Below are 23,996 nucleotides of genomic sequence, written 5' to 3' on the forward strand. Positions count from 1 at the left end.
AAGGCTATATGCATCTTTTGCCCTTATGTGTTACATTTACTGTAAATCATTTTATATGTAGAAGATGAGAAAAATCATACGCCCCTGAGATGTCACATATGCATGACGTAGGGGGATGCAGATTTCCAGGGGATACTGAATTGGATACGACACCTGTCACGTACAGTAATACCTTCCGAGCTCAATTCGCAAGTTGATTACGTACAGTAGCTTCGTCGCTTTGTCTGTTTCAGGCGTATCCTGTTTGATATTTCGGATTTTGCGATTTGTCCAAATCATTTCACACAAAACCATAACCAGTAAAAGACTAAACCCGCAGCCTCATTTAAATATAGCACGCTTTGCTTATTTACATTGAGCAAAATAATTTTACACAAAAAGTTAACTAACAATTGTTCTTTCAAAATGCTGAAATGCTCAAATTGTCTTTATTTTTTCGATGAATGACTGAATGTTGAGATGGCGTTTAGTGTTTTATCACAGGACATTATTTTTTAGCTTTGATTGAAACACACGATACATTCGGACTTTTAGAATGAACATAGTTACAACACGTTTATTAACAATAACCCTTTAACTAGACTAGTTTAAAACAACCTAGCTAAGAGCTCTACACCAATGTTTACGATACGAGACGAACCAGGTAAAAAAAAAGTCAATACAAATAATATACTTAACACAACAGAAGGTGGCAGTGTTAACAAGCAACCGAGTGTTCGGCAGAACAGATCTAATCGGATATCTGAAAACCTCATCAGATAATAAGCGCTGGGTTTCGGCTCAGTCTACAGATTGCTGCCGTCTTTGGCAGTGGTAAATTAAAAAGACTTGCGCCAATGTGTTAAATTGCTCTTGGGAGGTGCAGTTTGAAAGGCACAACATTTTAAGATTGAAGTGTGATAAATTAAATACATACACATATATAAATTGAGGAATTGATTCCGACTAGTGAAACATTTGTCTACTATTTTGATGGGGTCAATAACGAACAAATAATACACTTATTTAGTGCTGATTAACACGTAAGCTATCGGGACCTCTCGTTTTATCAGCACCTTTAGCGTTGCAGAAAGGTTACTAAATGTTTGCCGGGTTATATTATAATCCACCGATCCAGGGAGACCAGAATCATGACCGGCTGTGCCGCCGCTCGCAGCTAGTCGCGCGCCTTGTGCACACTCTCCAGCTCCGTACGCAGTGCGCGAGCCTCGTGTGGGAATCCTCCCTTCTGATGACGTCAGGGTGAGCTTCAGTGAACCGTCGTGCCGGAAGGAAAGATGGCGGATCATGAGGAGCAGTTATCTGATGAGGAGAAGGTAGGAGATGCGGAATGTCTTTTGTTGGTTGCAGGGCTTAGGACAGAGAGTGATGCAGGATTTAATAGTCTTTAACTCCGATCTTGTTTATACATAGGGGCTCAGGTAAAGTATAGCGTTGTTCATCTTTACAAGTAGCGACAGGCCGCTGGGTTCAGGCTTGCACTAGTCTATTATTTTTAGCTCAGCAGTCCCTGCCCAACTTCCGTTTCTGTCTGCGAATCTCAAACGGGGACTCCTTGTACGGTCCGATCGCAAAAATAGGAATGGGTTTCCATATAGTTGCTCCAGTTCCTAAAGCGGTAGTATGCATTGTTATCCTTCTGTCATACAATTTGCGTTTATGTCTGACCTGTTTTTCTGTGATCATTTCGCACACACAGGATATGTATTTACTAGTACACGCCCTGTTGCCATTGGCGCTGCTTGCTTATTACTGCTCGAGTTTGCACAATAAGAACCAGAGCCGGGAGGAATAAGCCCCATACTGTGCTGCAGGTTTTCCAATTGCAGTGTTGCTGTTGAAGTTAGTAAGGACGCTCTCCGCGGTGCAGCTGTACGGGCCCTCAGGAAAGCTTAGCAGCCTCTAGGGTACTAGAAAGGGTGCTGCGAAATAATGGTTCGCAAACTAAAAAAAAAACTTGTAGTAAGGTAAATGGTACAGAGGTAACTGCCGGATTATACTTGCGGAGTTGTGTAACTTCCCATCCCCTCAATTTACAAGAAATGATGCGGTGAATGTGTTGTGATAGCATCCATTTAATTAGGGTACTGGAAGCGGAGTTCGCTATATTTCGCTCTTGCAGTGTGGTTCTTGGATTGTAAATGCATTTAACGCGGCCTGGTTATTTATTGTGAAATGTGGGCAGCTATAAAGCAGACTTCTCTACTTTGTTTGTAGCAGTCAGTGATGTATCATTCGAAATAAACTAGATTATATTGGCCTGCTTCACCAGTAGGATTGTAAATGCAAGATGACAAGTTCTTAGCTGTTCAGCAGTGTATTGTAAAAACAAGAATCCATCTGACTGTTAAAAGGTGTAATAAATGTAATAAATGTAGAATAAACAACATGTTTAAGAATCCTGGCAGTGACTGAGTTGTCAGGTCTTCATTTGGAGTTGCCCTTAACAGAACTAAAAAGCCATTTAGTTCCCATAAAGAATTTGAATTGTCTGGTATGAATGTATAGTCACAGTATGAGACAAGACTAAACAGGTTTCAAGGAATTTAGTACCTTTTTGTTTTGGGCTCTGAGCATCACATGCACCTCCCCTTATCAGAAAAGTCTTTATGACACTGAGTATTATTTAGGGATTAACCAACACTGCTAGTATCCTGAAATAAAAACAGTGAGTGAATTTGCTGAATAAACATTTAAGATCCCCTGAAGAAATTCACTGGGTCGACTTTGTCAGTGCTTTTGAGGCTGTCAGTGTTAGACCTCAGAATGCATTTGGCTGCCCGTCTCTGTCCAACTCTGTCCATCTCTATTAATATTAATCGAAATCTAATCTAAAGGAACACTACTCTGTGCACATTAAAATCAATTACTCAAATTGCATTGCTGTGCATTAAAGCTGTATATGATAACCAGTTTTTTTCTGTAAAATCACCCAAGCTGTTGATTTGTACTATTTATGGCTTTTCACCAAGAAATTGATGCAGCTTGTATAATGCTGTAACACTTCTAGATTTATACTTGTGCTAAGGTTACTTAAGACTAGTTAGAAATACTGCAGTCTTTCGAATAGAACACATCAGAGAGGCAAAAGTGCTTTGCTGTAAGTTTTTAAAAGACTGTATTTTATATTATGCATGAGAATTAAATATAAATTCTTGATCATATTGTATCACTGTTTTAGTGCACAGTACAGTCTCCCTCATTACCTAGTACATCTGTGTTGTAAGATTTTATTTGTAAAGATTAAGATTACTAATATGACATCAAGAGTTTTAAACCCAGCTGTGGAGACCAGTAACGTTCATGGAGTGAAATTAATCTACATTAAGTTGCTGACTAATGAACAAGCACACTTGGTTTTTTAGCCTTTTAGTTGTTTATGTTTTGTTTTTTTCTGTGGGGTGATTGAAAGTCAAACTGAAATGAGTGATGCCTAAAAATTAGAAGGATAGTTCATTGGTGACTGAAGTTTTTTTTTTGTCAAAAGCCAACAGTTTTATTATTTGTATCTTGTGCACTTAGGGGTTTATGTCTTGGCATTGACATTTTGTTGAGTTCACAATCCTTCAGTGCAGCAATGTCACTTCAGCAACAACAAATACCACACATTAGTGACCTGAAAACATTTGGGACTCTTCAGTATGGAAATGAAAGGTAAAATATTCGACAGAAATGTAACAGTCACCACAGTGATGATAATTTCCCACTAAAAACATTCGCTAAAGCTAAATCATTCACTTAATAGCATGATATAACTGACTACAGTGGTGGTGAACTGTTTGGCAGATTATAGTACTTTTTCTCTGAAGGAATTACTGTGACTATTTGTGTTTTATCCTTTGTAAACTATGCCCAAACATTTTTGAATGCCATGTTAAGGGTACCTTTCCATATTTCATAACATTCTGCTGTTGAATAACAGGAATAAGAGATGGAAAAACACAACTCCACGGATCCACCCTTGGTGTAACTGGGTCATCAAGAATGTCAATAGCTGTGTTGTCTCAGTGCCGTGTGAAATTAATTCGAGTCACATAATGCAATTCTGCACATAGTCTAATTGAACACAAGCTGTACCTAATTTAACTTGAATGGCCTCATCATGCCTTTGTGTTAACCAGATAAACTAGTTGAAATTCAAAGAAAATGTGTGCAGAAAGATTCTGTCCTTTAAAAAAAATGTAATGTTCTTACATGCTAAAACTGATTAGGATATCTAGTCTTTACCGTAATTTTGTTGGCCTTTTTTTAAAGAGAAACCTTTCACTATAACTAAGACCATATAGCTTAGCATTTGTGGTAGACAGATTACTGCACTAGGAAACAATTCTTCCATAATATGTAGCAGGGAACCAAACACTGACTATAGATGCATTTACACTATCCGTAGTAACCCAGAAGAAGACTGATTCTGGTCATTTTTTTTAATGTAAGGGCTATTGCTTACATTCCTGCAATCCTAACTTGTACCCTCTCAAAAGCTGAGTTTGTTTCCAGACTGGATAGATAAGACTTGGTACCTTGCTATGTTTCTTCCTGTGGAAACGTGCAGAGGCGTATTCTGGAAATGGCAATATTCATGAACAACATTTTTATTGTGTTGCTTTTGTTTTTTTCCATTCAGGCATTAATATAGATGTATCAGTCAAGTGATGGTACTCATTGATTTTGCCATCACAGTAGTGCATCTGTCCTCCTGTGAGAAATACCCCCTGCTGTTTCGAACAAGTGTTCTGCCATAGTCTTTGGAATCTTACCAGAAATTTCCCAGCATGCTTGTGTGAACTCACCTTACAATGTCTGTGACATTTCTGTGTCCGTCTTCTGGTGTTCTTTCAAGACAAGCACATCAGTTTAATTCCCATTTAGTTACACGATTTTTAATTCTACTGTAAACGCTACCACAGGATAAACTTTTTTGTAAACTAATAGAGGTTAAATTAAAATTGTAGATGCTCACAGCTTCTAATCATTTTGCATATGAATAGGTGATAACATTTCATATGCTTGAAGAATGGGCAGAGTTTTTAATCATTTGTGCAAAGTGGCATTATTAAGATTAAAATCAGAGTATTGCCTTATTTCCTGTATGGGTTTAATTCATGTCAAAACAATGTGTGGCTTCCAGACAAAAGAAAAGTGAGCATTTGAGTATCAAGTATTTGATCATGTGTGGACATGCCTCTACTCTGCTAACAGAGCAGAGGTTCAGATTTGGAACTTTTCTTTGAAAAATGCCTTTTGTGGCATAATATATCAGAAGCATCAGAAAGGACCCCTTTGACAGAATGGGTAACAGGTTTTCGAATAGAAGGTTATTTAGCATGGTCAAAGGAATAAATGTTGTAGAACAGAACGTTTTGCTTCAATACCTTAAAGAACACTTTCATCATGTGTTTTTCCAGATATATACTTTTCAGATATTTTTAAATTAAATTTTTCTCTTAAACATAACAAATAAGAAACAAGAGTAAAACATTTTTTCCAAACCTATAAAAATACCCTATAAATATAGAAAGTGGTGATGGTAGTAAGTAAATACCATTTCTTTATATGTCAATGTAAAAAAAAATGATTCATGCCTTTTCAGTTTACAATATAATTACGCAGTAGTCTGTACCATAATGATTCCATTTACATTTGACCTGTAAGACATGACGCATTTTTGCTCCAGTTACAACTACCAGCCTCTGGGCAAGCTAACATGGTGAAATATTTATAACTGGGTGTCACTGACAAAGAGGTTCAGTTCTTGTATACATTAGCTGGCTGTGTGATGCCTTTTCAGTTTTTAATATAAGGTATGACATACCTCAGTATGACTCGGAATGATCTTGGAATGACAATCAAGGTAAAACAACCAGTGACTTTTCTCAACCATTTTAGTTATCTAGTCATATAGAACTTGGGACACACTCAGTGCATGTCTTATGCGCAAAGATCCATAAACCTCTGGTTCCAACCACTCGTCTGTCTGTCTTGTAAATCAAACTTGGCGGGTATTGCGGTGTTACTGGCTTTTAGTAAAAATTGGAATTGGCAATTGTTGGCCAACCCAGCTTTTTTGGATAGGACGTTTTTACCAGGACAGGCAAGGCAAGGGACAGTATGTGCATTCGTGAAGCGAGCGCTATCTGAGCCATCCATATTTTTGGCACTTTGAGACCTTCACAGTGCCTGGAGTACAATCATTGAATGAGATCAGGCACAATCTGATCTCCAAATGCACTCTTGTGGGACAGGAGCTATAAAACACTCAACGTACATTACCTATGTTTACAGTTATAATACCTTTATTTTCCTTTTTATAATGGACTGTCTGTGTTTAATATTTCTCATCAGATTATAAAGAAATAAGCATTTTAATGTTTTACAAAAAATAGGTACAGACTTGCATTACATTTAAATAACTGTTATTATTAAAAGAAAAGCCCATTAAATTCCATTTTCTAAATTACCTCATCTGTGGCTTAAATGCCTATGTAGGAAAGTATTTTTCGTCCCTTCTGATTAATTTGGATCAAACATTTAGTTGTGCTTACAAAGAACATTTTTTTGTGGTTATCAAGGAATAATTGCAATTTACAAACTATTCAAGGCCAAATGAAAAGGCAAAAGGTCCTTGAATAGTCTAAATATAACATCTGTAGTAGTAATTATGAACGTATGCAAAGGAACTAGGATGGACTCCACTTCCTGACTCAGAATTAGAGTAGAAAAGACTGAAAGCTCAAGAGCATAAGAGTTAGACCTTTCACAAGTAGAGCAAATACTTCACTCTCCTGCCAGTGTAAGATGTGCTATTCACCCAAAACATCAACTCATGATGTTTTACACAAAATACACATTAGTTGATCTGACAGGAAATAGTAAATGATTTGTCTGTATGAAAGTCAACAGATTTGCAGAAACAAAACGTCAGATTCCACATGTGCTGGTAATGCAGCTGTATATTTATAATAAAGTAGGGTACATATACATGGTGCAGCTCTCATGGGAAAAGTATCAAATTGTTTTGGAATGGAGTTATTTATATTTTGCATATTAGGTGTTTTAAGAAGGTTTCATTTTCTGGAAAAAAAAAACAGTTTGTTTTAGCCTTTTAACATTTATTTCAGGTGCACAGATACATCATCTGTAGAGTACTTCAGAGACTCACACCAGTTTGGAATTCATGAAGTGTTTACAGAGTACTTACACTACCAAACAAGAACTGGAAGTATGTTTCTGCTTGCATCAGTCTGTGTTTAAGCTCAAGAGCTGTCAATGATTTTTTTGAACAGAGGTGATTGTTTTCATTTTAGAAAACAATGGGGGCAAAGTTCAGTGCATAGTATATGGGGGAAAAAAAAAGTATTGTTCCAAACCAAATTAAAAGACAAGACAGACAATTAGGCTGAACAAGTGTGTACTCTTGTACAGAAGATAATGGCCTTTGATATGATGGCAATTTGTTGGAAGATAATCCCTTTAGTAAATATCATTAAAACTGGGATTTAAAATTAATCGCTATGCTGAAGGAGTATTGTTAAGATTATGCATATTCCCACTGAAGGTGCTGCCAAAGGCAGGTTGCACTTAAGGATTCCGATGTTGAGGGTTCAAGCCTGAGTCATGTGACTAGCCAGCTGTGACCAGCAGGCCCAAGTTGTGGCACATGATTGGCTGAGCACTGCTGAGGGTAGGAGTGGGATTGGTTGGCAGGGCTGCTGGTGATACAGTGACCCCTGTGACTTCTTATACACTTATAGGCTTGTGGTGTGGGAAGTATCTTTCTTGCTGCTGGCACTAAATCTCCAGTACGTGCTTGTTTCTGGTGACTTGTTAAAACCTCCACATGTAAAAATAGGCTTTTCATTTTAAATTAAAGTTAGCAGTACCCTAACAACAAACCAGAGTGAGGAAATCAGTAATGACAGATTCAAGACTTAACCTATGCATTACAAAATGTTCTGTATGTTTCCCTTATGTGACATTTAAGGCAGTGTCATGATCATAAGTAATATAAGCATTATAAAATCTATTTAACAATACTGACGTTCATACAGGACCATTGGTAATTATTAACACTACTGGAGTAAGAAATGTTTGTTTCCATTATTCATTTCCCAGTTTGACTCTACATGCATAGGATTTGGGCTCAAGTAAAAACCGTTCTCCATCTCTTCTAAAACCATATTCAAGAGGAAATGTTTTAAAACAGTTCTTTGATGCTTTCTGTGCCACATGATAAACAATGTGGAATGCAATGTTTTTTTTTTCTTAATAGGGGAGTACTTTTAGCTGGCAGGAACTTAGCAGTAAGGGGACTGTGGCAGATGTTTAAAACTTGTTGTACAGAGAATGGCTCTCTGGGGCTTGAGGAGATCTGAGCTGGTACTGTGAATTTAGGAGGAGGCTGCATGGTCTGTCTTCCAGCACGGACACCCTGCTTCAGCAGTTGACATGTACTGTACGGGCAATGACATTTCGGGTTATTCTAAGTAAAAAAGCTACCTTCGGGGAAATGATGCATTTTGTGAAACTGGTAGCCTGGTTTCACAAATCCATCTAGGCAAATAGATGAGTTTTATCAGCACTTCTAACTTAAGGCGAGAACATTCAGATTTACAACAGAAAGTGAATGTTCCACAGAGGAAATCCTTTAATCAAAGCGCAGGTAGAGCTGCTGTACTGAAAGTCTTTTCGAGTGTGAGTGCTGGAAGCCCATTCACGGCCTAGGTTTGGGACTGCAAAGCCTCCAAAAGTCCAGTAAACGAGAGAGAAATTCTTGGTAGGCAGCACATTGAGTAGCAGGATGGTGCACAGTGCTTTAGAGCATGGTGTTTTGTGAAAATTGAAAAGTACATATGTATTATGTATAACAAATACATGTGTGTTTTGTAAGTTGTTCTGGTATCAGTATTGAAATGAGTTGTCATTTCTTTCAAATACATTAAACTCCAGGTTTAACTGACAAACACTGTTAGAATTATGTTTGCGAAATCAGAAATATCTGACTTTCCCCGCAAAATGTATAAATAATAAAACAAGGTAAAAATATATACCACATAGGTTTAAGATTTGGGAATATAAATGGCAAACTATAGGGTAGTTCATTTGCTTACAATGGTTGTAGTTTTAGTTTCATGTGCTTTAGTGAATTTCATACATATCTACGGCACATGAACAGTTTTTATTGACTGTTGATTGTAATTGTTAAAATAAGTTAAAAACCCAGAAGGCATATGTGTATATATTTCTCATATAATTGTTTTTGTGATTTGACAGCAATAACAGACTCATCCCTCCCCGCCAATTAGTCAGTTAAATTGAGGGTTTATTCTATATCTAATTTTTACAGCATTTTGTTTTGTTTACAGTACAGCTTTACCCTCAGTGCAAGACAAGCATGAATTATTTCTGACTGTTTTCTTTTGTGATATCAGTGGACTAATCAGCCTCTGCAGATATGAAATGAATGATGCTCGTGAGGGAGAAGGTAATTGCAGCAACTAGTTGTCACTCAGACCACATCCAGCAAGACGTCTGTCTGCCCTGGGGCTCAGGCAACCCAAGGGATTCTCTTGCACATTTTCATGCCCATGTATGGTAATGAACAGCACAGGGAGAGCTTGTCACTGCAACACTTGTCAGTTTCAGATGTGGTTGCAAACAGGAAGTGCTCACAAGCTTCTCAGTAAAATTTGTGGACAAAACAGTTGAAAATCCATTTTTATTTACGCTAGGCTGTACATATTTCTCTTGAGTTAATACTGTAATTTTTCCTTCTTCCAGGCAAATGATTGATTTTCTTTTTTTCTGCTACCCTTTTCAAGGATCACATAAAATCACATTTCCAGCGAGTGACAGGACCGAGACATTTTCTAAGATACTTTGGGAAGAAATGTCGAGGCTGAGTGTATCTATTATTTAGAAATGTTTACAAATTAAGGAAGAGAAAACACTTGAGTGAACATTCCATATTCTTTTGCCTCTTTTTCTGTTACAGCATTTGAATAGGTTAATTCTTCAATTTTATTTAATTTGGGTTCAAACATAAATGTCAGACAAAGGATACAGATGAAAACAATCTCCCCCTGGTGCCTAAGAAAATGTATGTACTTTGTTAGAACAGCGGTGATAGGCTCCTATCTTTAAAAAATAAACCGTTTATGATTTTCTAGAAAGATAATTATATTGACGTATAAAATGTGAATTTAAGTAAATAATCTTTAGTATTCCTGTGACCAGAAATTTAGTAGAATCCATTTTATTATCATTTATGTTCAGAGACTTTTGGTTTGGAGAATTTTCTTGGTTAGGTACCTCTTTTTGGTAACAATGGTTACTGTGGTGTGTGTTGCGCCGATAGAGCTAGTCTTAAAGCATTGCTTACTGCAGAGACAGGTCGTTTTATGAAGATCCCAAAGACTGACCTGCATTATTTCTTGACATGTAGTCTGAATCCATGCACGTGAAGACCAATCTAATGTTGCATATATATCAAAATTAATGCAATAGTGCATTAGTAATTACGTGGTTTGTTGGTTTTTTTAAGGTGCTTTTTCATCAGGTAGAGATAGACTTCAGAACAGTTCTTAATAAAATATTTTTATTTAAAAAAAATATTTTAAAAAAAAAATTTTTAAACCCTGTATGTAGTTTATATTAATTTGTACATGAGAAGTTGATTCCACAATATAGATTTAAAAAATGGAAACAATATTATTAGGATGTTTCTGCAGTGCTCAGATCTGAATTTGAATTCCAAAATGTATTTATGGCAAGACAGCTCTTGCTATTCTAAATGCTTTTGACTCAAGCAAGAAATAAAAATATGTAGAGAGTTACTATGTGAGGCCACACTGTTGCAGTGGGTTTCCTGTTGTATTTTAACGTTCATTTCTGGTATCATTGCAGGTTCGCATAGCTGCTAACTTTGTCATTCATGCTCCTCCTGGAGAATTCAATGAAGTTTTCAACGGTGAGTTTGGATTTAACATTTTTGCACACGAGAAATGTTGCATCTTGCTATCCATAATAGTCCAGCATCAGTACTACAGCACCTTTCAAAAGCTTTTAGTTTTATTGACAGTTCAGATAATTACACTGAATTGAAGATTACAGATTAATTTTGTACAGTGGACAAGAGTTTCCGGTACACCAGTCTTTTTAGATAACGTGGGTTAGATAACGTGGTCTGATTTAATCCAGTGACGTCATATAGTTTAATTACTGCTGATCTGGGACTGAATAATAGCCACTGAATTATGATAAGCTAACATTAGAAATATGAAAGTTGGTCTGAGCTTGAATAATGTTTTATTTTAAACCAAACTCACGTGCAGTACTTGAGATGCAGATGAGTTGATTTGTGTAGAATGGAACTGCCATTGGAGTTCTCTGAAACATTTTGGTTCTGGTGATTCATTAATTTCTTTTGTACTCTATATAGTACCCCTACAGCAGGTGTTAAGACTGGTGCTGTTATATCCTCTCTATTTGCACTCGCCAGCGGCACCTGAAACAGATGCTCACTGTTACTTGTTTTATTCTCCTTCACTTTCACTTCTATTGATATAAGAGATCAAAAGCATTTTTTCCTCTTTATCATGACGACATTCTTTTTTATTTATATTTCTAACTCCATTTCCCACATTAATTGTGGGAAAGTAATTTTTAAATCCATTAATTGTTAAATTAAAATTTTGTTAAATTTAGAAATCAGTGGATTACCTTTCGGCCCTGTTGGGGCCAGAGTTCCCTTAACTCTGTTATAGTAGGATCTCAAACCTCTGCAAAGTGAGGATCCATAGTACTCAAATAAAAAAAAGTTATGACAAAAATCTGTACCCCCCGCTTCAGGGATATTCTTTGTGTTTATTTAGTATGCTCTGCATTGTCATAATAATAATAATGTGTACACCACAACCTCCTCATCCACAGTTTCTCCATTTGCAGTTTGAGTACTTGTATTGTCCAGGCCTGAGAGGCATTCCTGAAGCTTCTAGAACATTCTCAGAGACCCAAAACTTCTCAGACTATCTCCAGGGCTCAGTTTATAATTTGTGTACACAGAAAATGTTGTCCTCTGTGTTGCCCTTGCATATTGCTCATGCTTCAACACACAAATCTCGTCAAAGTCAGCCTCCCACTTCTTACATTTCTTTCAGCTGATTATAGACTAAAGAAATGTTATTGTTTAAGCTGAACAATTCGTGTTCCCTTTCAATTGCAACTATTGATGAATTTGTAATGAACTTCAAAAACAAATGTGTGGCCAGCGTGATAATCATTAAGATATAAATCATAGTGAGTGATTGCACATTATGGTGTAGCAAGAATGAAATATCTTAAATTTGCTTTAATTTCAGCACAAAACGTCAGGATATTGTTGTTTTAAAAATTCAGCCACTGTTACACAGCCCACAAGCTGGTATTGAGATCTCCTAATGGACTTAAAGTCAGGAGATGCTAGCAACGCAAGATTGATATTAATAGTCGTTTGTTCCGAATTGAGGGTCTAGCTCATAAGTCATTCTGCTACAGGCAGTGTGAAAACAGCTGTTATAAGGCTCCAGAAGTCTATTGCATTACTAGCCTGCTTTGGCATAATGACTGTCAAAGTCTTGTTGTTGACGGTCTTGTTGCTTTGGATGGTTTTTAACATTACGTTCGGCATTTATTTGTTTTCTGTAGGTGAAAACAATTTTTTCAGCATTTTGATACACCAAAGACTTCTGATAGACTTGGTATTCTGAATACTGCCTTTCCATCTTTTAATTGCATCTCATCATAATCCAACTATGCTGAACAGAATGTTTTAGTTCCCCATCTCCCCACTCCTTCTAAAACATGAAGAGGTGAAGAAATACATTTAGTTTGCTTCTCATACAAAGCATATTTGCTTGTATTATTTCTTATAAATACAGAAAAGGTTACAGATTGTAGAGGGGGCCATCTGGCCCATTTAGTAGCTAATAGATTGGAGGATCGCATCCTGCTTTTTCTTGAAAGAAGACATGTTTAACAACAAAGCTGGGTAGCTTGTTTAGACCCCACAGCCCTTACATCATAATATTAAACAACTGAACTAACAATCTTCCAACCTAACATTTTCCTCATCAAGAGATAGGTGCAGTACCCCAGCAATGTGTTCAATACATTTATTACCTGTTAGAATCTATTATTCCGGTTATGTAGTGACAGTGCATAGTTTTTTACCAGTAATATTAACCTGCATATTTACCAGCTTCATTCCCTGTCTTATTGTGTCTTTTATTGTAATAAATCTTAGTTTTTTCATTGTTATGCTTTGGTTAAAAAAATATTTTGCTCTTACTGTAGTCTTACTGTTGACTTGAAATTTAATAGCTCAAAACCCACACTAACAGGTATTAGTTGTGACCAAACCAGTGGCTGGAGCTGGGTACATGGTCCACTTGGCTTGGCTGTTCTTTCACAAAAGAGTATGAACTTTTTAAGTCTCACTGTATGCACAGTGAGGTAAAGTGGACCTGACTAATGTGCTCATACATCTACTCTGCTTTGCATGTGACTAACAGAAATGCACATTATTACTAAGAAATCACTGCATATTTTCCAGACCTTTTTTTAGCTCCTTTACTGTTACTTACATTTTTGTCCTGTTCTAACAGCGTGGTCTCATTTTGATTATTGATAGACTTCATTGTCAATAACATTGATTTTCTCAATAAATAGGTTAGTGCACCATTGTGATGTTTATAAAACTTTTGTTCCACAAATCACACAGAAATAAGAGTATTAAAAGCTTTAAGTCTTTAAACTAAGTAGATAAACAGACTTTGGTAACCATTGTAATTATATGCATATTTAATTGTAGTTACCATATATTAGTTGCTAATACATCCTGCATTTACTATTTAACCCACAATATGAATTTGTTATATTGCATCTGTGTTTTTTTATGCCATATACTTGTCAGAGAATGAAAGGACAGTTTTTACTGAAACCCTCCTCTGGTCATTTTGAGACATTTACATTCTAGGAAATAAATGTCAAGCCAGGAAATTGAGGTAAGGTGTGTTTTGGCACAAATAGGTATTGAATAGTAAGATATGATTTTAATTCCACATGGCATCAGAAGGAAACATTTCAAATTCGCATTTTTAAGTCATTTCCCATTTGAAAAGATTTCATATAATTAACAGGGAAAACCTAATGAGTATAGGAATGTTTGGGACCCATTAGAGACTTACTTGAATGGCACTGGATGTTAAGAATATCAGTAGGAAGTTTGTGAATTAATCTTTTTTTCTTGTTGTGTTTATTTTTTTGTGAATGTAAGATTTTTTTTGTCTAATAAGAAAAAAATAAAAAAGTCCTCCAAAGTTTTTATGGGGGGTGGAGGTGGGTTTAAAAGAAAAGGTCATTCCCCAAATGTACCACTTTTTCTGGAACAGTGTTTTTTTGGATGAGTTATATTGTGTATTTAAAGGTTCTTTTTGGGATTTAGATAATCTCTTTACCTTTCCCAGCAACAGGATTGTAGATGACTGGTCTAAAATGCAATTGGCAGGCAGTCATAACCAGTTTTAATGATTTCTGTTTAGTAGTTTTATTGACAGTATATAGAGCAAAATTGTGAACATGGGACTGAATTACCTTGAATACCTTACTGCCTCAGGAGCCGCCTAGCTCATGAAAAAACTTTGATGATCCTTGTCCTGAAATCCTTTGATTTTAAACTCACTGTTTACAGTGCTTTCTATCTGATTTTTAGGATTCTCCATTTTTAAACCTTTGGTAAGGAGGTGCTTTTCCTATATTACTGTGTAATCACTATAGCACTTTGATATTCTAGTGATTTTTAACATTTTCCTTTTTACAGATGTGCGATTGCTGCTTAACAATGATAATCTTCTCAGGGAAGGTGCAGCTCAGTAAGTATTGATAGCTTATGCATTTTCACACCCCACATCTTTCAAAAAATAATTTCTTATTAGTTTTAACATTTTCAGTGAGTATATTGATGCATTTTTTTATCAACTGTCCCACATCATTCTTTTATTTATGAAAATCACATTTACACATTTGTTGCTTTAATGGTCAGTAGAATCAATAATATTCCTAATAAAAATAAGAAATGAAAACATATTGTTTTCCACAATCTGTAACTAGGGTTTTGTATTTATGTGATACAGAAACCTATCACTTAAATATTCTAATAAATTAAAACTTAAAATTGAATATTTTTAGATAAGCTCTTTTGATTTTAAGTCCATTCTTGTATCTTTTTAAAGCTGAAAGTAACAATTTTAAACATCTTTTTTTTTTTCTGTAGTGCATTTGCACAGTACAATGTGGACCAGTTTACTCCAGTAAAAATCGATGGGTACGATGATCAGGTAAGAAAAAGAGTGGACTTTAATTAATGTCTTGTCCACGAAAATGGTTTTGCTTGCACATCGATAATGCACTGTATTAGCAGAAAAAAATGTAGGAAGCACATGTTTAATTCCGTTTTGTGACAAATTGATGATAAACTGAAAGTTGATTTTCACAGGTCTTAATAACAGAACATGGTGATCTGGGAAATGGCAGAATCCTGGATCCAAAGAACAAGATTTCCTTCAAGTTTGACCATTTACGGAAGGAGGCGAGTGACCCACGCTCTCACGATGTAGATAACGCTGTGGAGTCCTGGAGGAGTGCTGTGGACAATGCGGTCAGGGCTTATGTGAAGGAGCATTACCCCAACGGGATGTGCACTGTGAGTATGAGCTTTGAATCATTTCAATCCGAGTCTCTCAGCTCATGCATATACCAAGCATTTCAGCCAGTTTTAATATTCAGCTTTCATTTCATTGACTTTACAGATAAAAAGACCTTTTATGTTATAAGGAATTGGAAATCCAAACATTTTATTCATGGTGTTTGAATAAATAATTCATTAGAAACCAAACAGAACAGTAGTCTTTTTCTCTGTAGATTGGTCATATGGGATTCACCCAGTAGATTTTGTTTTCTATCTCTATATATCTGTATGTTTTGCATGTGTTTATTTTGGGGAAAAGTGAATCATTTTATTTTAAATAAATTCCACTATAACATTACTATAAAACACATTTTAAAACCCCAGATTTTATGTGGATACAAACCTGATGAGAAATGGCTTATTGCAAGCCTATGTATGTACAACCTACATTTTCATTCCATGCTTTTTAACAGTACCACCTTTTTGATATTTGAAGTTATCTGGTAATCTCAAATTAAAAATGTCATTCTCTATTTACATAGAGTATATTTGCTGAGGAGGGTAAGACTTCATTTACTTCATTAGCTAGTTATAGTTGGAGACATTAATTCGTGACATTGACACCCCTTCCTGAAATTTGTTAATTCACCTTGAATGTACAGTTATTCATAAGAATCAATCACAATTTATACATGGAATCATATTTATACTATCTGCACGTTTAGATATCTGTTGCTAATAGAAGGCTTTTATTATTAAAATACTCATTGTGCAAGTTAACTTTGCTTCTAGGTTTATGGGAAAACTATTGATGGACATCAGACTATCATTGTATGTATTGAGTGCCATCAGTTTCAACCAAAAAATTTCTGGTAAGTTTTACCTTCTCTCATATTTCAATTTATCCCTGCAAAAGTACTAAAACAACTACTTATATGGAGCTAAAATAATGTATGAACCCAAGGTAAAGAAAACAATGATGGAATGTAATAATGAAGTGTAGTATAATTTAATTACAATGCTCTAGTACATCCTGGACTGATCACTTGCTCCCTTGTGAGGGGTTTCTGGATGTGCAGTGGACACCCCCAGAGACTCACTGCTATTAGTAATAATAATGGAATTGCCATTATCTGTTTGTCATGGAACATTAGGCAGGTTATACACATAAGAGAAGGCTATTTGTCTGTTGTGCTGGTTCGACCGTCAGCAGCTCATCAGTCATACAAACTTGTTTTGCCATTTTTTGAAACATTCTTAATCCAAGTATAAGGAACTGGGGAAATACAGCACCAAAGCTTAATAATTCTCATTAAATAACTTAAATAATGCTTCAAAATTATAACCTAAATGTACATTTATTTTGCTTTGATAGTTGTTATATCACCTTTGAAAATAGCATTTGTTGACTGTACTATAGGTTTCACATGACTTGGTATAATTTTAACTTAAATACAGGTAATATAAGTACAATGTGTTTAATGTTATTCTTTGTCATTTATATGTATGCCAAACAATCTTAAGTGTTTATGCATGAAATATGTTACCTTTAGAAAATATATTTTCTTTCACTTTCTAAAATAGTGTAATTTTAAAGGATTATAGATTATAAAGGAGAGGAGGCCATTCAGCCCATCTAGCTTGTTTGGTAGTTAGTAGTTAATTGATCCAAGGATCTCCTTCAGCCATTTTTTGAAAAATTCCAGTGTATTGGCTTAAACATTATGGCACAGTAGCTTGATTGATACTTCCACAATTTGTTAGGTGAACAAGTGCCTCTAGTTCTTGGGTTTTAAATGCACTTTCACTAAGTTTCCACTTGGTGCCCTTTGGTTTGTGTCACTATTCATTCTGAATAAATCCTCTGGGATGACTTGGCCAATGTCCTTGAGGGTTTTGAATACTTGTATACTTGCAACAGAAATATATGACAATGTTAATAGTTATTACACATCTTTGGTAACACACAGATTTATAGAGTCCTGTCTCCTGCAGACACAGAAAATACCTACAATGTCTGTCTAAAATTGAACTGCAGTTTACCTTAATTGAAACCTGCATCCTGTCCAGAACTCTCTAGAAAATGTACCAATTTTCCTATTTCAAAACGAGGCATCACTTACAAAGAGATGCACCTTAGCCTATGGATTCCACAAATAAGAAATCAGTACATAAAACAATACGTGACAACATAGGAAAAACACTTCCCTAGCTCTGCTTCCACTCTCCTCTGAGATCATCCATCCCCCTTTTCTCTAGTGTGTGTCCTATTTATTGTCCCTTTAGGCCTAATTTATCTTCTATCCCATCCCCTTGAAGGCTGGCTAAATAACCTCACTCAGGATGCTCTGATCGCTGTTAGAGCATATTGGTGGTTTCTGTTAAATATAGGTATTCTAAGGTGGCAGAAAATTAGTTTGTGATTTAACAGAATTGGATTAGCCTGAGATCATGATTAATCCCACTCTTTTAATTACCGTATTTTTGGGTATTTTTAACTGCCTTAAGGGCCTAGAAAAGCTGCTTAGGTTCTTGCCAGTTGTATCATCCCTTTGGAATGGGCTGGTGTCTTGGGTTCTTCAAACATTTTGCTAAAAAATACTGAGCAGGGGTGGATCCACACCACGTTGGTCCTAATCTAAGGATTAAGATTATTAATTAAGGAGCTGAATGCTTACAGTGATCTTCTCAATAAGTCTACTGGTACCAGAATTTTAGCTTTGTTTTTCAGCTGTATTGTATAACTGTATAATTATGTTTAGAACAAGCATTACTGTGAAGGATTTCATCAACTTTGGAGTTTTTTAAAGTTTTTAAAACTCTGATTTTCTGTTGTTCAAGGAATGGACGCTGGAGGTCAGAATGGAAATTCACAGTCACCCCATCAACAACCCAAGTAGTAGGAATTATGAAAATTCAGGTATCTGTTTAAACATACTGAGCAACTCGTTTTGCCAAAGTTCAGGATTTTACAGCATGAAAGAGTTTGAAACATTTATACCAGTTTCGTAGTCTATCATGTGCAGAAGTGCATGCTTGTTTAGAATTACCAGAACAAGCAACATCTTGTAACATATCCTGGAGAGTTTTTAATACATTCTATACATTCATTATATAATGATCTATTTGTGCATGTCAGTCTGTACAGAGCAGAACTGACCTTTTGGAAAATCTAATTCTAGTATGTTATACAATTTAAAAATGTGGTGACAGGCTTTAATTCATGCTTGAAACCATTTTAAATACTACAGGCACATTGTCTTAAAAGTGTACTTTAAAGGGCATGACTCAGAAAAACAGAAATATCACAATACGCTAATTCTTCCCTAACTTAAATAGCTTGTTGTTTTAATTATAGGTTCACTACTATGAAGATGGCAATGTTCAGCTAGTGAGCCATAAAGATGTCCAGGAATCCATGTCTCTTTCTGTGAGTATGTCACAGTCAGTTCAGTATCATAGGTCTGACTCTCGCATACCAGCTTGATTAGTTATATACTTAAGAAAAGGGAAAATAGTTCAGTTTTATTAATTCACTTACATATAATAAAGTAAGAACAGAATCTGAAGCTAAGGATTCTAATTTTATGGAATACCAGATTATTTTGAACAATAAGATCAAGGCACTTTGAAGACATTTGTAGTACTTGCACTTGTCTAGTTTCTAGTACTTGCACTTTCAAGTTTAAAAAATGAAAGAAGTAGAAATGAAAAATAATTAGTAATGATATAATGATTTGTGATTATATCCTGTGTCATCTTTTATTTGGTGATGTAGCATATACATTAGTCCATGTACATTCTTTATTCTCAGAAACCACTAGCCAGTTTCTAAGTTCTTTGAGTAATATAGTGGACTACATTCTTTGTGGGTGGCTCACTGTTTTTGCCTGTGTTGGTATTAGAGTTTTGTCACAAATTTGTAAGCCCAGTTTGTCATCTGAATGTGATAAGCTGCCATATGCAGTTAACTTTCACAATTCTGATGTGTGAGTTTGACTTTGTTTACATGGCTCAAGTAAATACAGCCTTTCACATTCAACTCACTATTATTTTATAGCTGTTATATTTATGTTTATTCCTTTTATTAGAAATTGATCAGTTATTTGCATGGAATAATATAATAGGGGGTTGATAGGTTGGTAACCAAAGCATCTTGTATATTTCTGGGGCATTTGTTGTATTTTTGGAATCTTGAATTGCCAGTGAAAAATGGCTTCTGTCATTTAGGTAAGACCAAGTTTAAGCAACTCTGTAACATAAAAAAATTAACAAATTGCATGTACAGTGGAGTGTTTAGTAACTAAACAATAGGGAAAGTGTTAACTGATTTTTTTTACAGTTTATTATTTAACATTTAGTCTGACTATTTTTTTCTCCACAAATTATTCATTATTTTCATATCAAGGCAGTAATAATTAATCATGCTTTGATCTGTGCAATAAGACACTTCCCATTGTGGGAGAGTGAGTTTGCTTCAGCCACCCAAGAAGTCAGGCAGCTTTCCATTGTATCTTACAATTCTCCACTATGGTTCAGTGAAATCCTCAAATGAGAAAAGGCAATGTGCAGATAAAGTGAAAAAAGAAGCCAAATGTTCCTTTTTCATGTGCCACAAGTATGTTAACAGAGATGCTTAGGAAGATGTTTGCTAAGAAAGATTTAAATACTCAGGGTTTATCATAAAACCAGATGCCTTATGTAATATATTTAAAGAGGCTTCTGACTGTCATATTTTTTTCTTTTTAGAATGAATCTCAAACTGCAAAGGAATTTGTTAAGATCATGGAGGCTGCAGAAAATGAGTACCAGGTAAAGGTTTTTGTATGACATTTGACAAAATTAACATTGTAAAGTTGTAAATGTATTGCTTTAATGGTCGTTTTTCTAATGTAATTCTTAATTGCTCCTTGTCTGCAGTTTTTGAAATAATTTAATAGTCCTGAGGAAGAAGTAATGACTTATACCATTTCAGAGCATAGTGAACAAACTCATCTGTACTTTTAATGTTTCACTTCCTTCTGGAATTTCTGAAACTTTTTAAATGGTAAAATATACTGTACTGATGTGCTGGAAATCCAGTTATTCTGCATTGATGTGTTCTTTTCACTTTTTTCCCTTGATGTAGAAAATTGCGATATTTTAAAATATTAGTTTTTAGTTTGTGTTAGGTCCATATTTTATAATACAGGAAGCTGCCTTTTAGCTGAACGCTTGTTGGTGAGTCTAGTAAATGAGAATTGGAATTTGTACCTAGTTAATCTCCAGATTTGAGTCCAATTTTGTATGCATTTTATTATAAAATGAAGGAAAAACTAAATGTGAAAACCTGAAGAGGAAAAAACTCAGTGACGACAGAAAAAGGCTTGTTAAAGCATTTCAAATTATTACCAAAGTCTGTTGAACTCAATGGGTCATGCAGTTGTTGTCTCAAAGGGATATGGGACCACTTATTCCTCACCAAGTTCTTAAACAGACAATGGTGCTCATATGGTGCTTAACAAACACATGTGGTGCTCATATGTAGACTGAGTGCACACATTTCCTTAAAAGGCAAGATCGATGCTAATTCCTATGTAACGGTACTGAGTGATCCTCTTCACCCCATGCTATAGAAGTTCTTTCCTGCCTGGAGGGTTGTGTTTCAGGATGATAGTGTCCTATCCCAAAGATCTGATGAGCATGACACTGATGTTATATGCCATGGCAGTATCACACACTAGATCTGAACTCAACTGAAAACTTATCAGATTTCTGTAGCTGGCATTACTGCATCGCAGTGCTCGTACCCTGGGTTCAATTCCAGACCTGGGGTGCTGGGGAGTTTGTATGTTCTCCCTGTATTTACATGGGTCTTCTCCGGGTGCTCCGGTTTCCTCCCCTAGTCCAAAAATGTACTGGTAGGTTAACTGGCTTCTGGGAAAACTGGTCCTAGGTGTGAGAGTCTGTGTGTCTGCCCTGTGATGGACTATCCTGGTGTATGGATGGAGTATCCTGCCTTGCATCATTTGCTTGCGGAGATAGGTTCCAGCTACCCCACAACCTTGAATTCAAAGATGTGGTTAGAAAATGGATAGATTAAATAATCTGGTATATGCCTGAGACAGCATTTCCACCTCCATTCGCCAGTGTAATTTGGATGACTTTCTAATGGAAACATGGTGTTGTGTCCCTCCTGCAGAAACCCACACACTGGTAGACTATATGCTACAGTGTATGCAAGCTATAAAGGCTGCACGTGGTGGCCCCAAAGTCCTGTAATGTGACTTTAAATTGACATTTCCATTTTTTGGTCAGCTGTTCTATATATACAGGTGATCATACCACATCATAAATCCTTTCTGATTTTAAGGCATTCAATAGTGACATTTATCAATTACCTGTACTTGTCATGCTTAGCTCTCAATAGAAGCTAATTGACACCATATTAAATTACAATTAAGACAATCTGTGCATTAGTATATTTTTGCACAATTTGTCAGAAACTAAATAAAAGAGCAATGCAAAATTTAAGTGTCTTAACCATGTGTTTTTTAATTTTTCAGACTGCCATTAATGAAAATTACCAGACAATGTCGGACACTACTTTCAAAGCCTTACGCCGACAGCTCCCAGTGACACGCACCAAGATTGACTGGAACAAGATCTTGAGCTACAAGATAGGAAAAGAGATGCAGAACGCCTAAAAAGAATATGCATGACTGGATTGTTGTTTTGTCCTTGTATAAATTAAATTAATGAAAGGTTTGGTCTCACAAAATGTAAAACATTTATTACACTTAAGATGCCTACTTTTAATAAGAATTTTTTACAAATGCCATTAACATTCACTATAGCATTTGGAATTTATGTTGCTAAAATATTACCCAATTTCTTTTTTTAAAAATATATATATTGTTTTAATGTATTCATACATAAAAGATGCCTGTTTTGCCACACAATTTTACTGTGGTGGTGAGACCACACCTTTTACATGCAAAAAACCCCATAAAAATATTAATAGAAATTATTTAAATTTATCCCCATTCTAAGTGTAGTTTAGAATTTACTTTTTTAAAGGAAAATAGGAATCTTCCAAAATTAGTTTCTTTAATGTAAAAAAAAACTTGTTTATTGGCTCATATTCTGTCAGTCTTACACAAGCAGTCACCCTCTTCACCACTTGAGCTACTGTTATATGTGTAAGTGTTCATCATCGTGTGTCTACTGAGCAAAAGAGTGCATTGGCTTGTTCTCGAAAACCTGAAAATAACATGATCATGCTGACACAAACAGGTTTCACTGATTAGGTCTGTATCTTTATTCATCTTGCTAAATACAAAGAACATTGCTTAAAACGTGCTTATGTTTATCTACTTAAAAAGACGTTTGTATTACATGGGCCCCCAAGTTCTTATTTTTGTTAAACAGACATGACTGTATTATAACAAGGCACATTGTAATATATACCTGTATTAAAATCTTGTCTGTCAGTTTGGTGATTTATTTCCTCTTGGAATGAACTGTAATACGATCTCAATTATGTTGCATTAAAAGACAGATTTTCTATTTAAACAAGTAGCACATGACTCCGTATTTTTTTCATTACTGTAAATATTTTCTTTCATGATCCATAAGTGGCTGGTTAACTCTAAACGTGAAAATATCTGCTAACTGTATCATCTTATTACAAGAGAGACTTTTTAGTTGCTCTACAACAGGTGTTATAGATAACCAAAAAAGGGGATTTATAAACTATATATAAACCTGAGTCCTTGAGTGCTGGGTTCTTACAGATTTCATAATCTTCTTTCCATTAGCTCCCAATTAAGAATTGAATAATACAGCTGCTTTGACTGCTTATTCAGTTAATCTGTTAAATAAAATCAGAAAACTGAGGAAATCCACTGCCTTACACATTCTATAGAACAATCAATCTTGTGTGAAGACTATAAAGTAATGTTATGGAAATCATAGTTAATTATGAACAAAATTACATTTTAGGAACCAACAACATTCTTTAGATTTAGAAAGGGAAAGTATTTGTAATGTAAAAATTGTTGAACAAGCAACAAGGACTGTAAATAATACCAGTGACTGTGACTATTCAGATTTCCATAAAGTTTTTGATCCAGTTTTTGATTTAAAGTTGATTCTCAAAACCATAAAAAGCCACAGTGTATGGATATATGCATTAAGAAATGGTTAAGAAAACTTAACCGGCTTAACCTCTAATGGAGACATGGAGCAGATATAAGAAGTGTTTCAAAGAGGATATTGCTCTTCTTGATCTATT

At 35.5% G+C, this 23,996-nt stretch overlaps 1 protein-coding gene across 1 annotated transcript; it reads left to right on the forward strand.

The window, feature by feature from the left end:
• Nucleotides 1-1,210: 1,210 nt before the first annotated feature.
• On the forward strand, nt 1,211-23,281 carry LOC102684406 (capping actin protein of muscle Z-line subunit alpha 2). Its single transcript, XM_006633267.2, has 10 exons — nt 1,211-1,316; nt 10,903-10,966; nt 14,855-14,906; nt 15,308-15,371; nt 15,530-15,736; nt 16,514-16,593; nt 18,563-18,641; nt 19,080-19,151; nt 20,471-20,533; nt 22,267-23,281. The coding sequence occupies exons 1-10, from the start codon at nt 1,278-1,280 to the stop codon at nt 22,405-22,407; spliced, it is 861 nt and encodes a 286-aa protein (XP_006633330.1). The 5' UTR covers nt 1,211-1,277; the 3' UTR covers nt 22,408-23,281.
• The last annotated feature ends 715 nt before the right edge of the window (nt 23,282-23,996 follow it).

Source organism: Lepisosteus oculatus, chromosome 7 (genome assembly GCF_040954835.1).
Source record: "Lepisosteus oculatus isolate fLepOcu1 chromosome 7, fLepOcu1.hap2, whole genome shotgun sequence".
Classification (NCBI taxonomy): domain Eukaryota; kingdom Metazoa; phylum Chordata; class Actinopteri; order Semionotiformes; family Lepisosteidae; genus Lepisosteus; species Lepisosteus oculatus.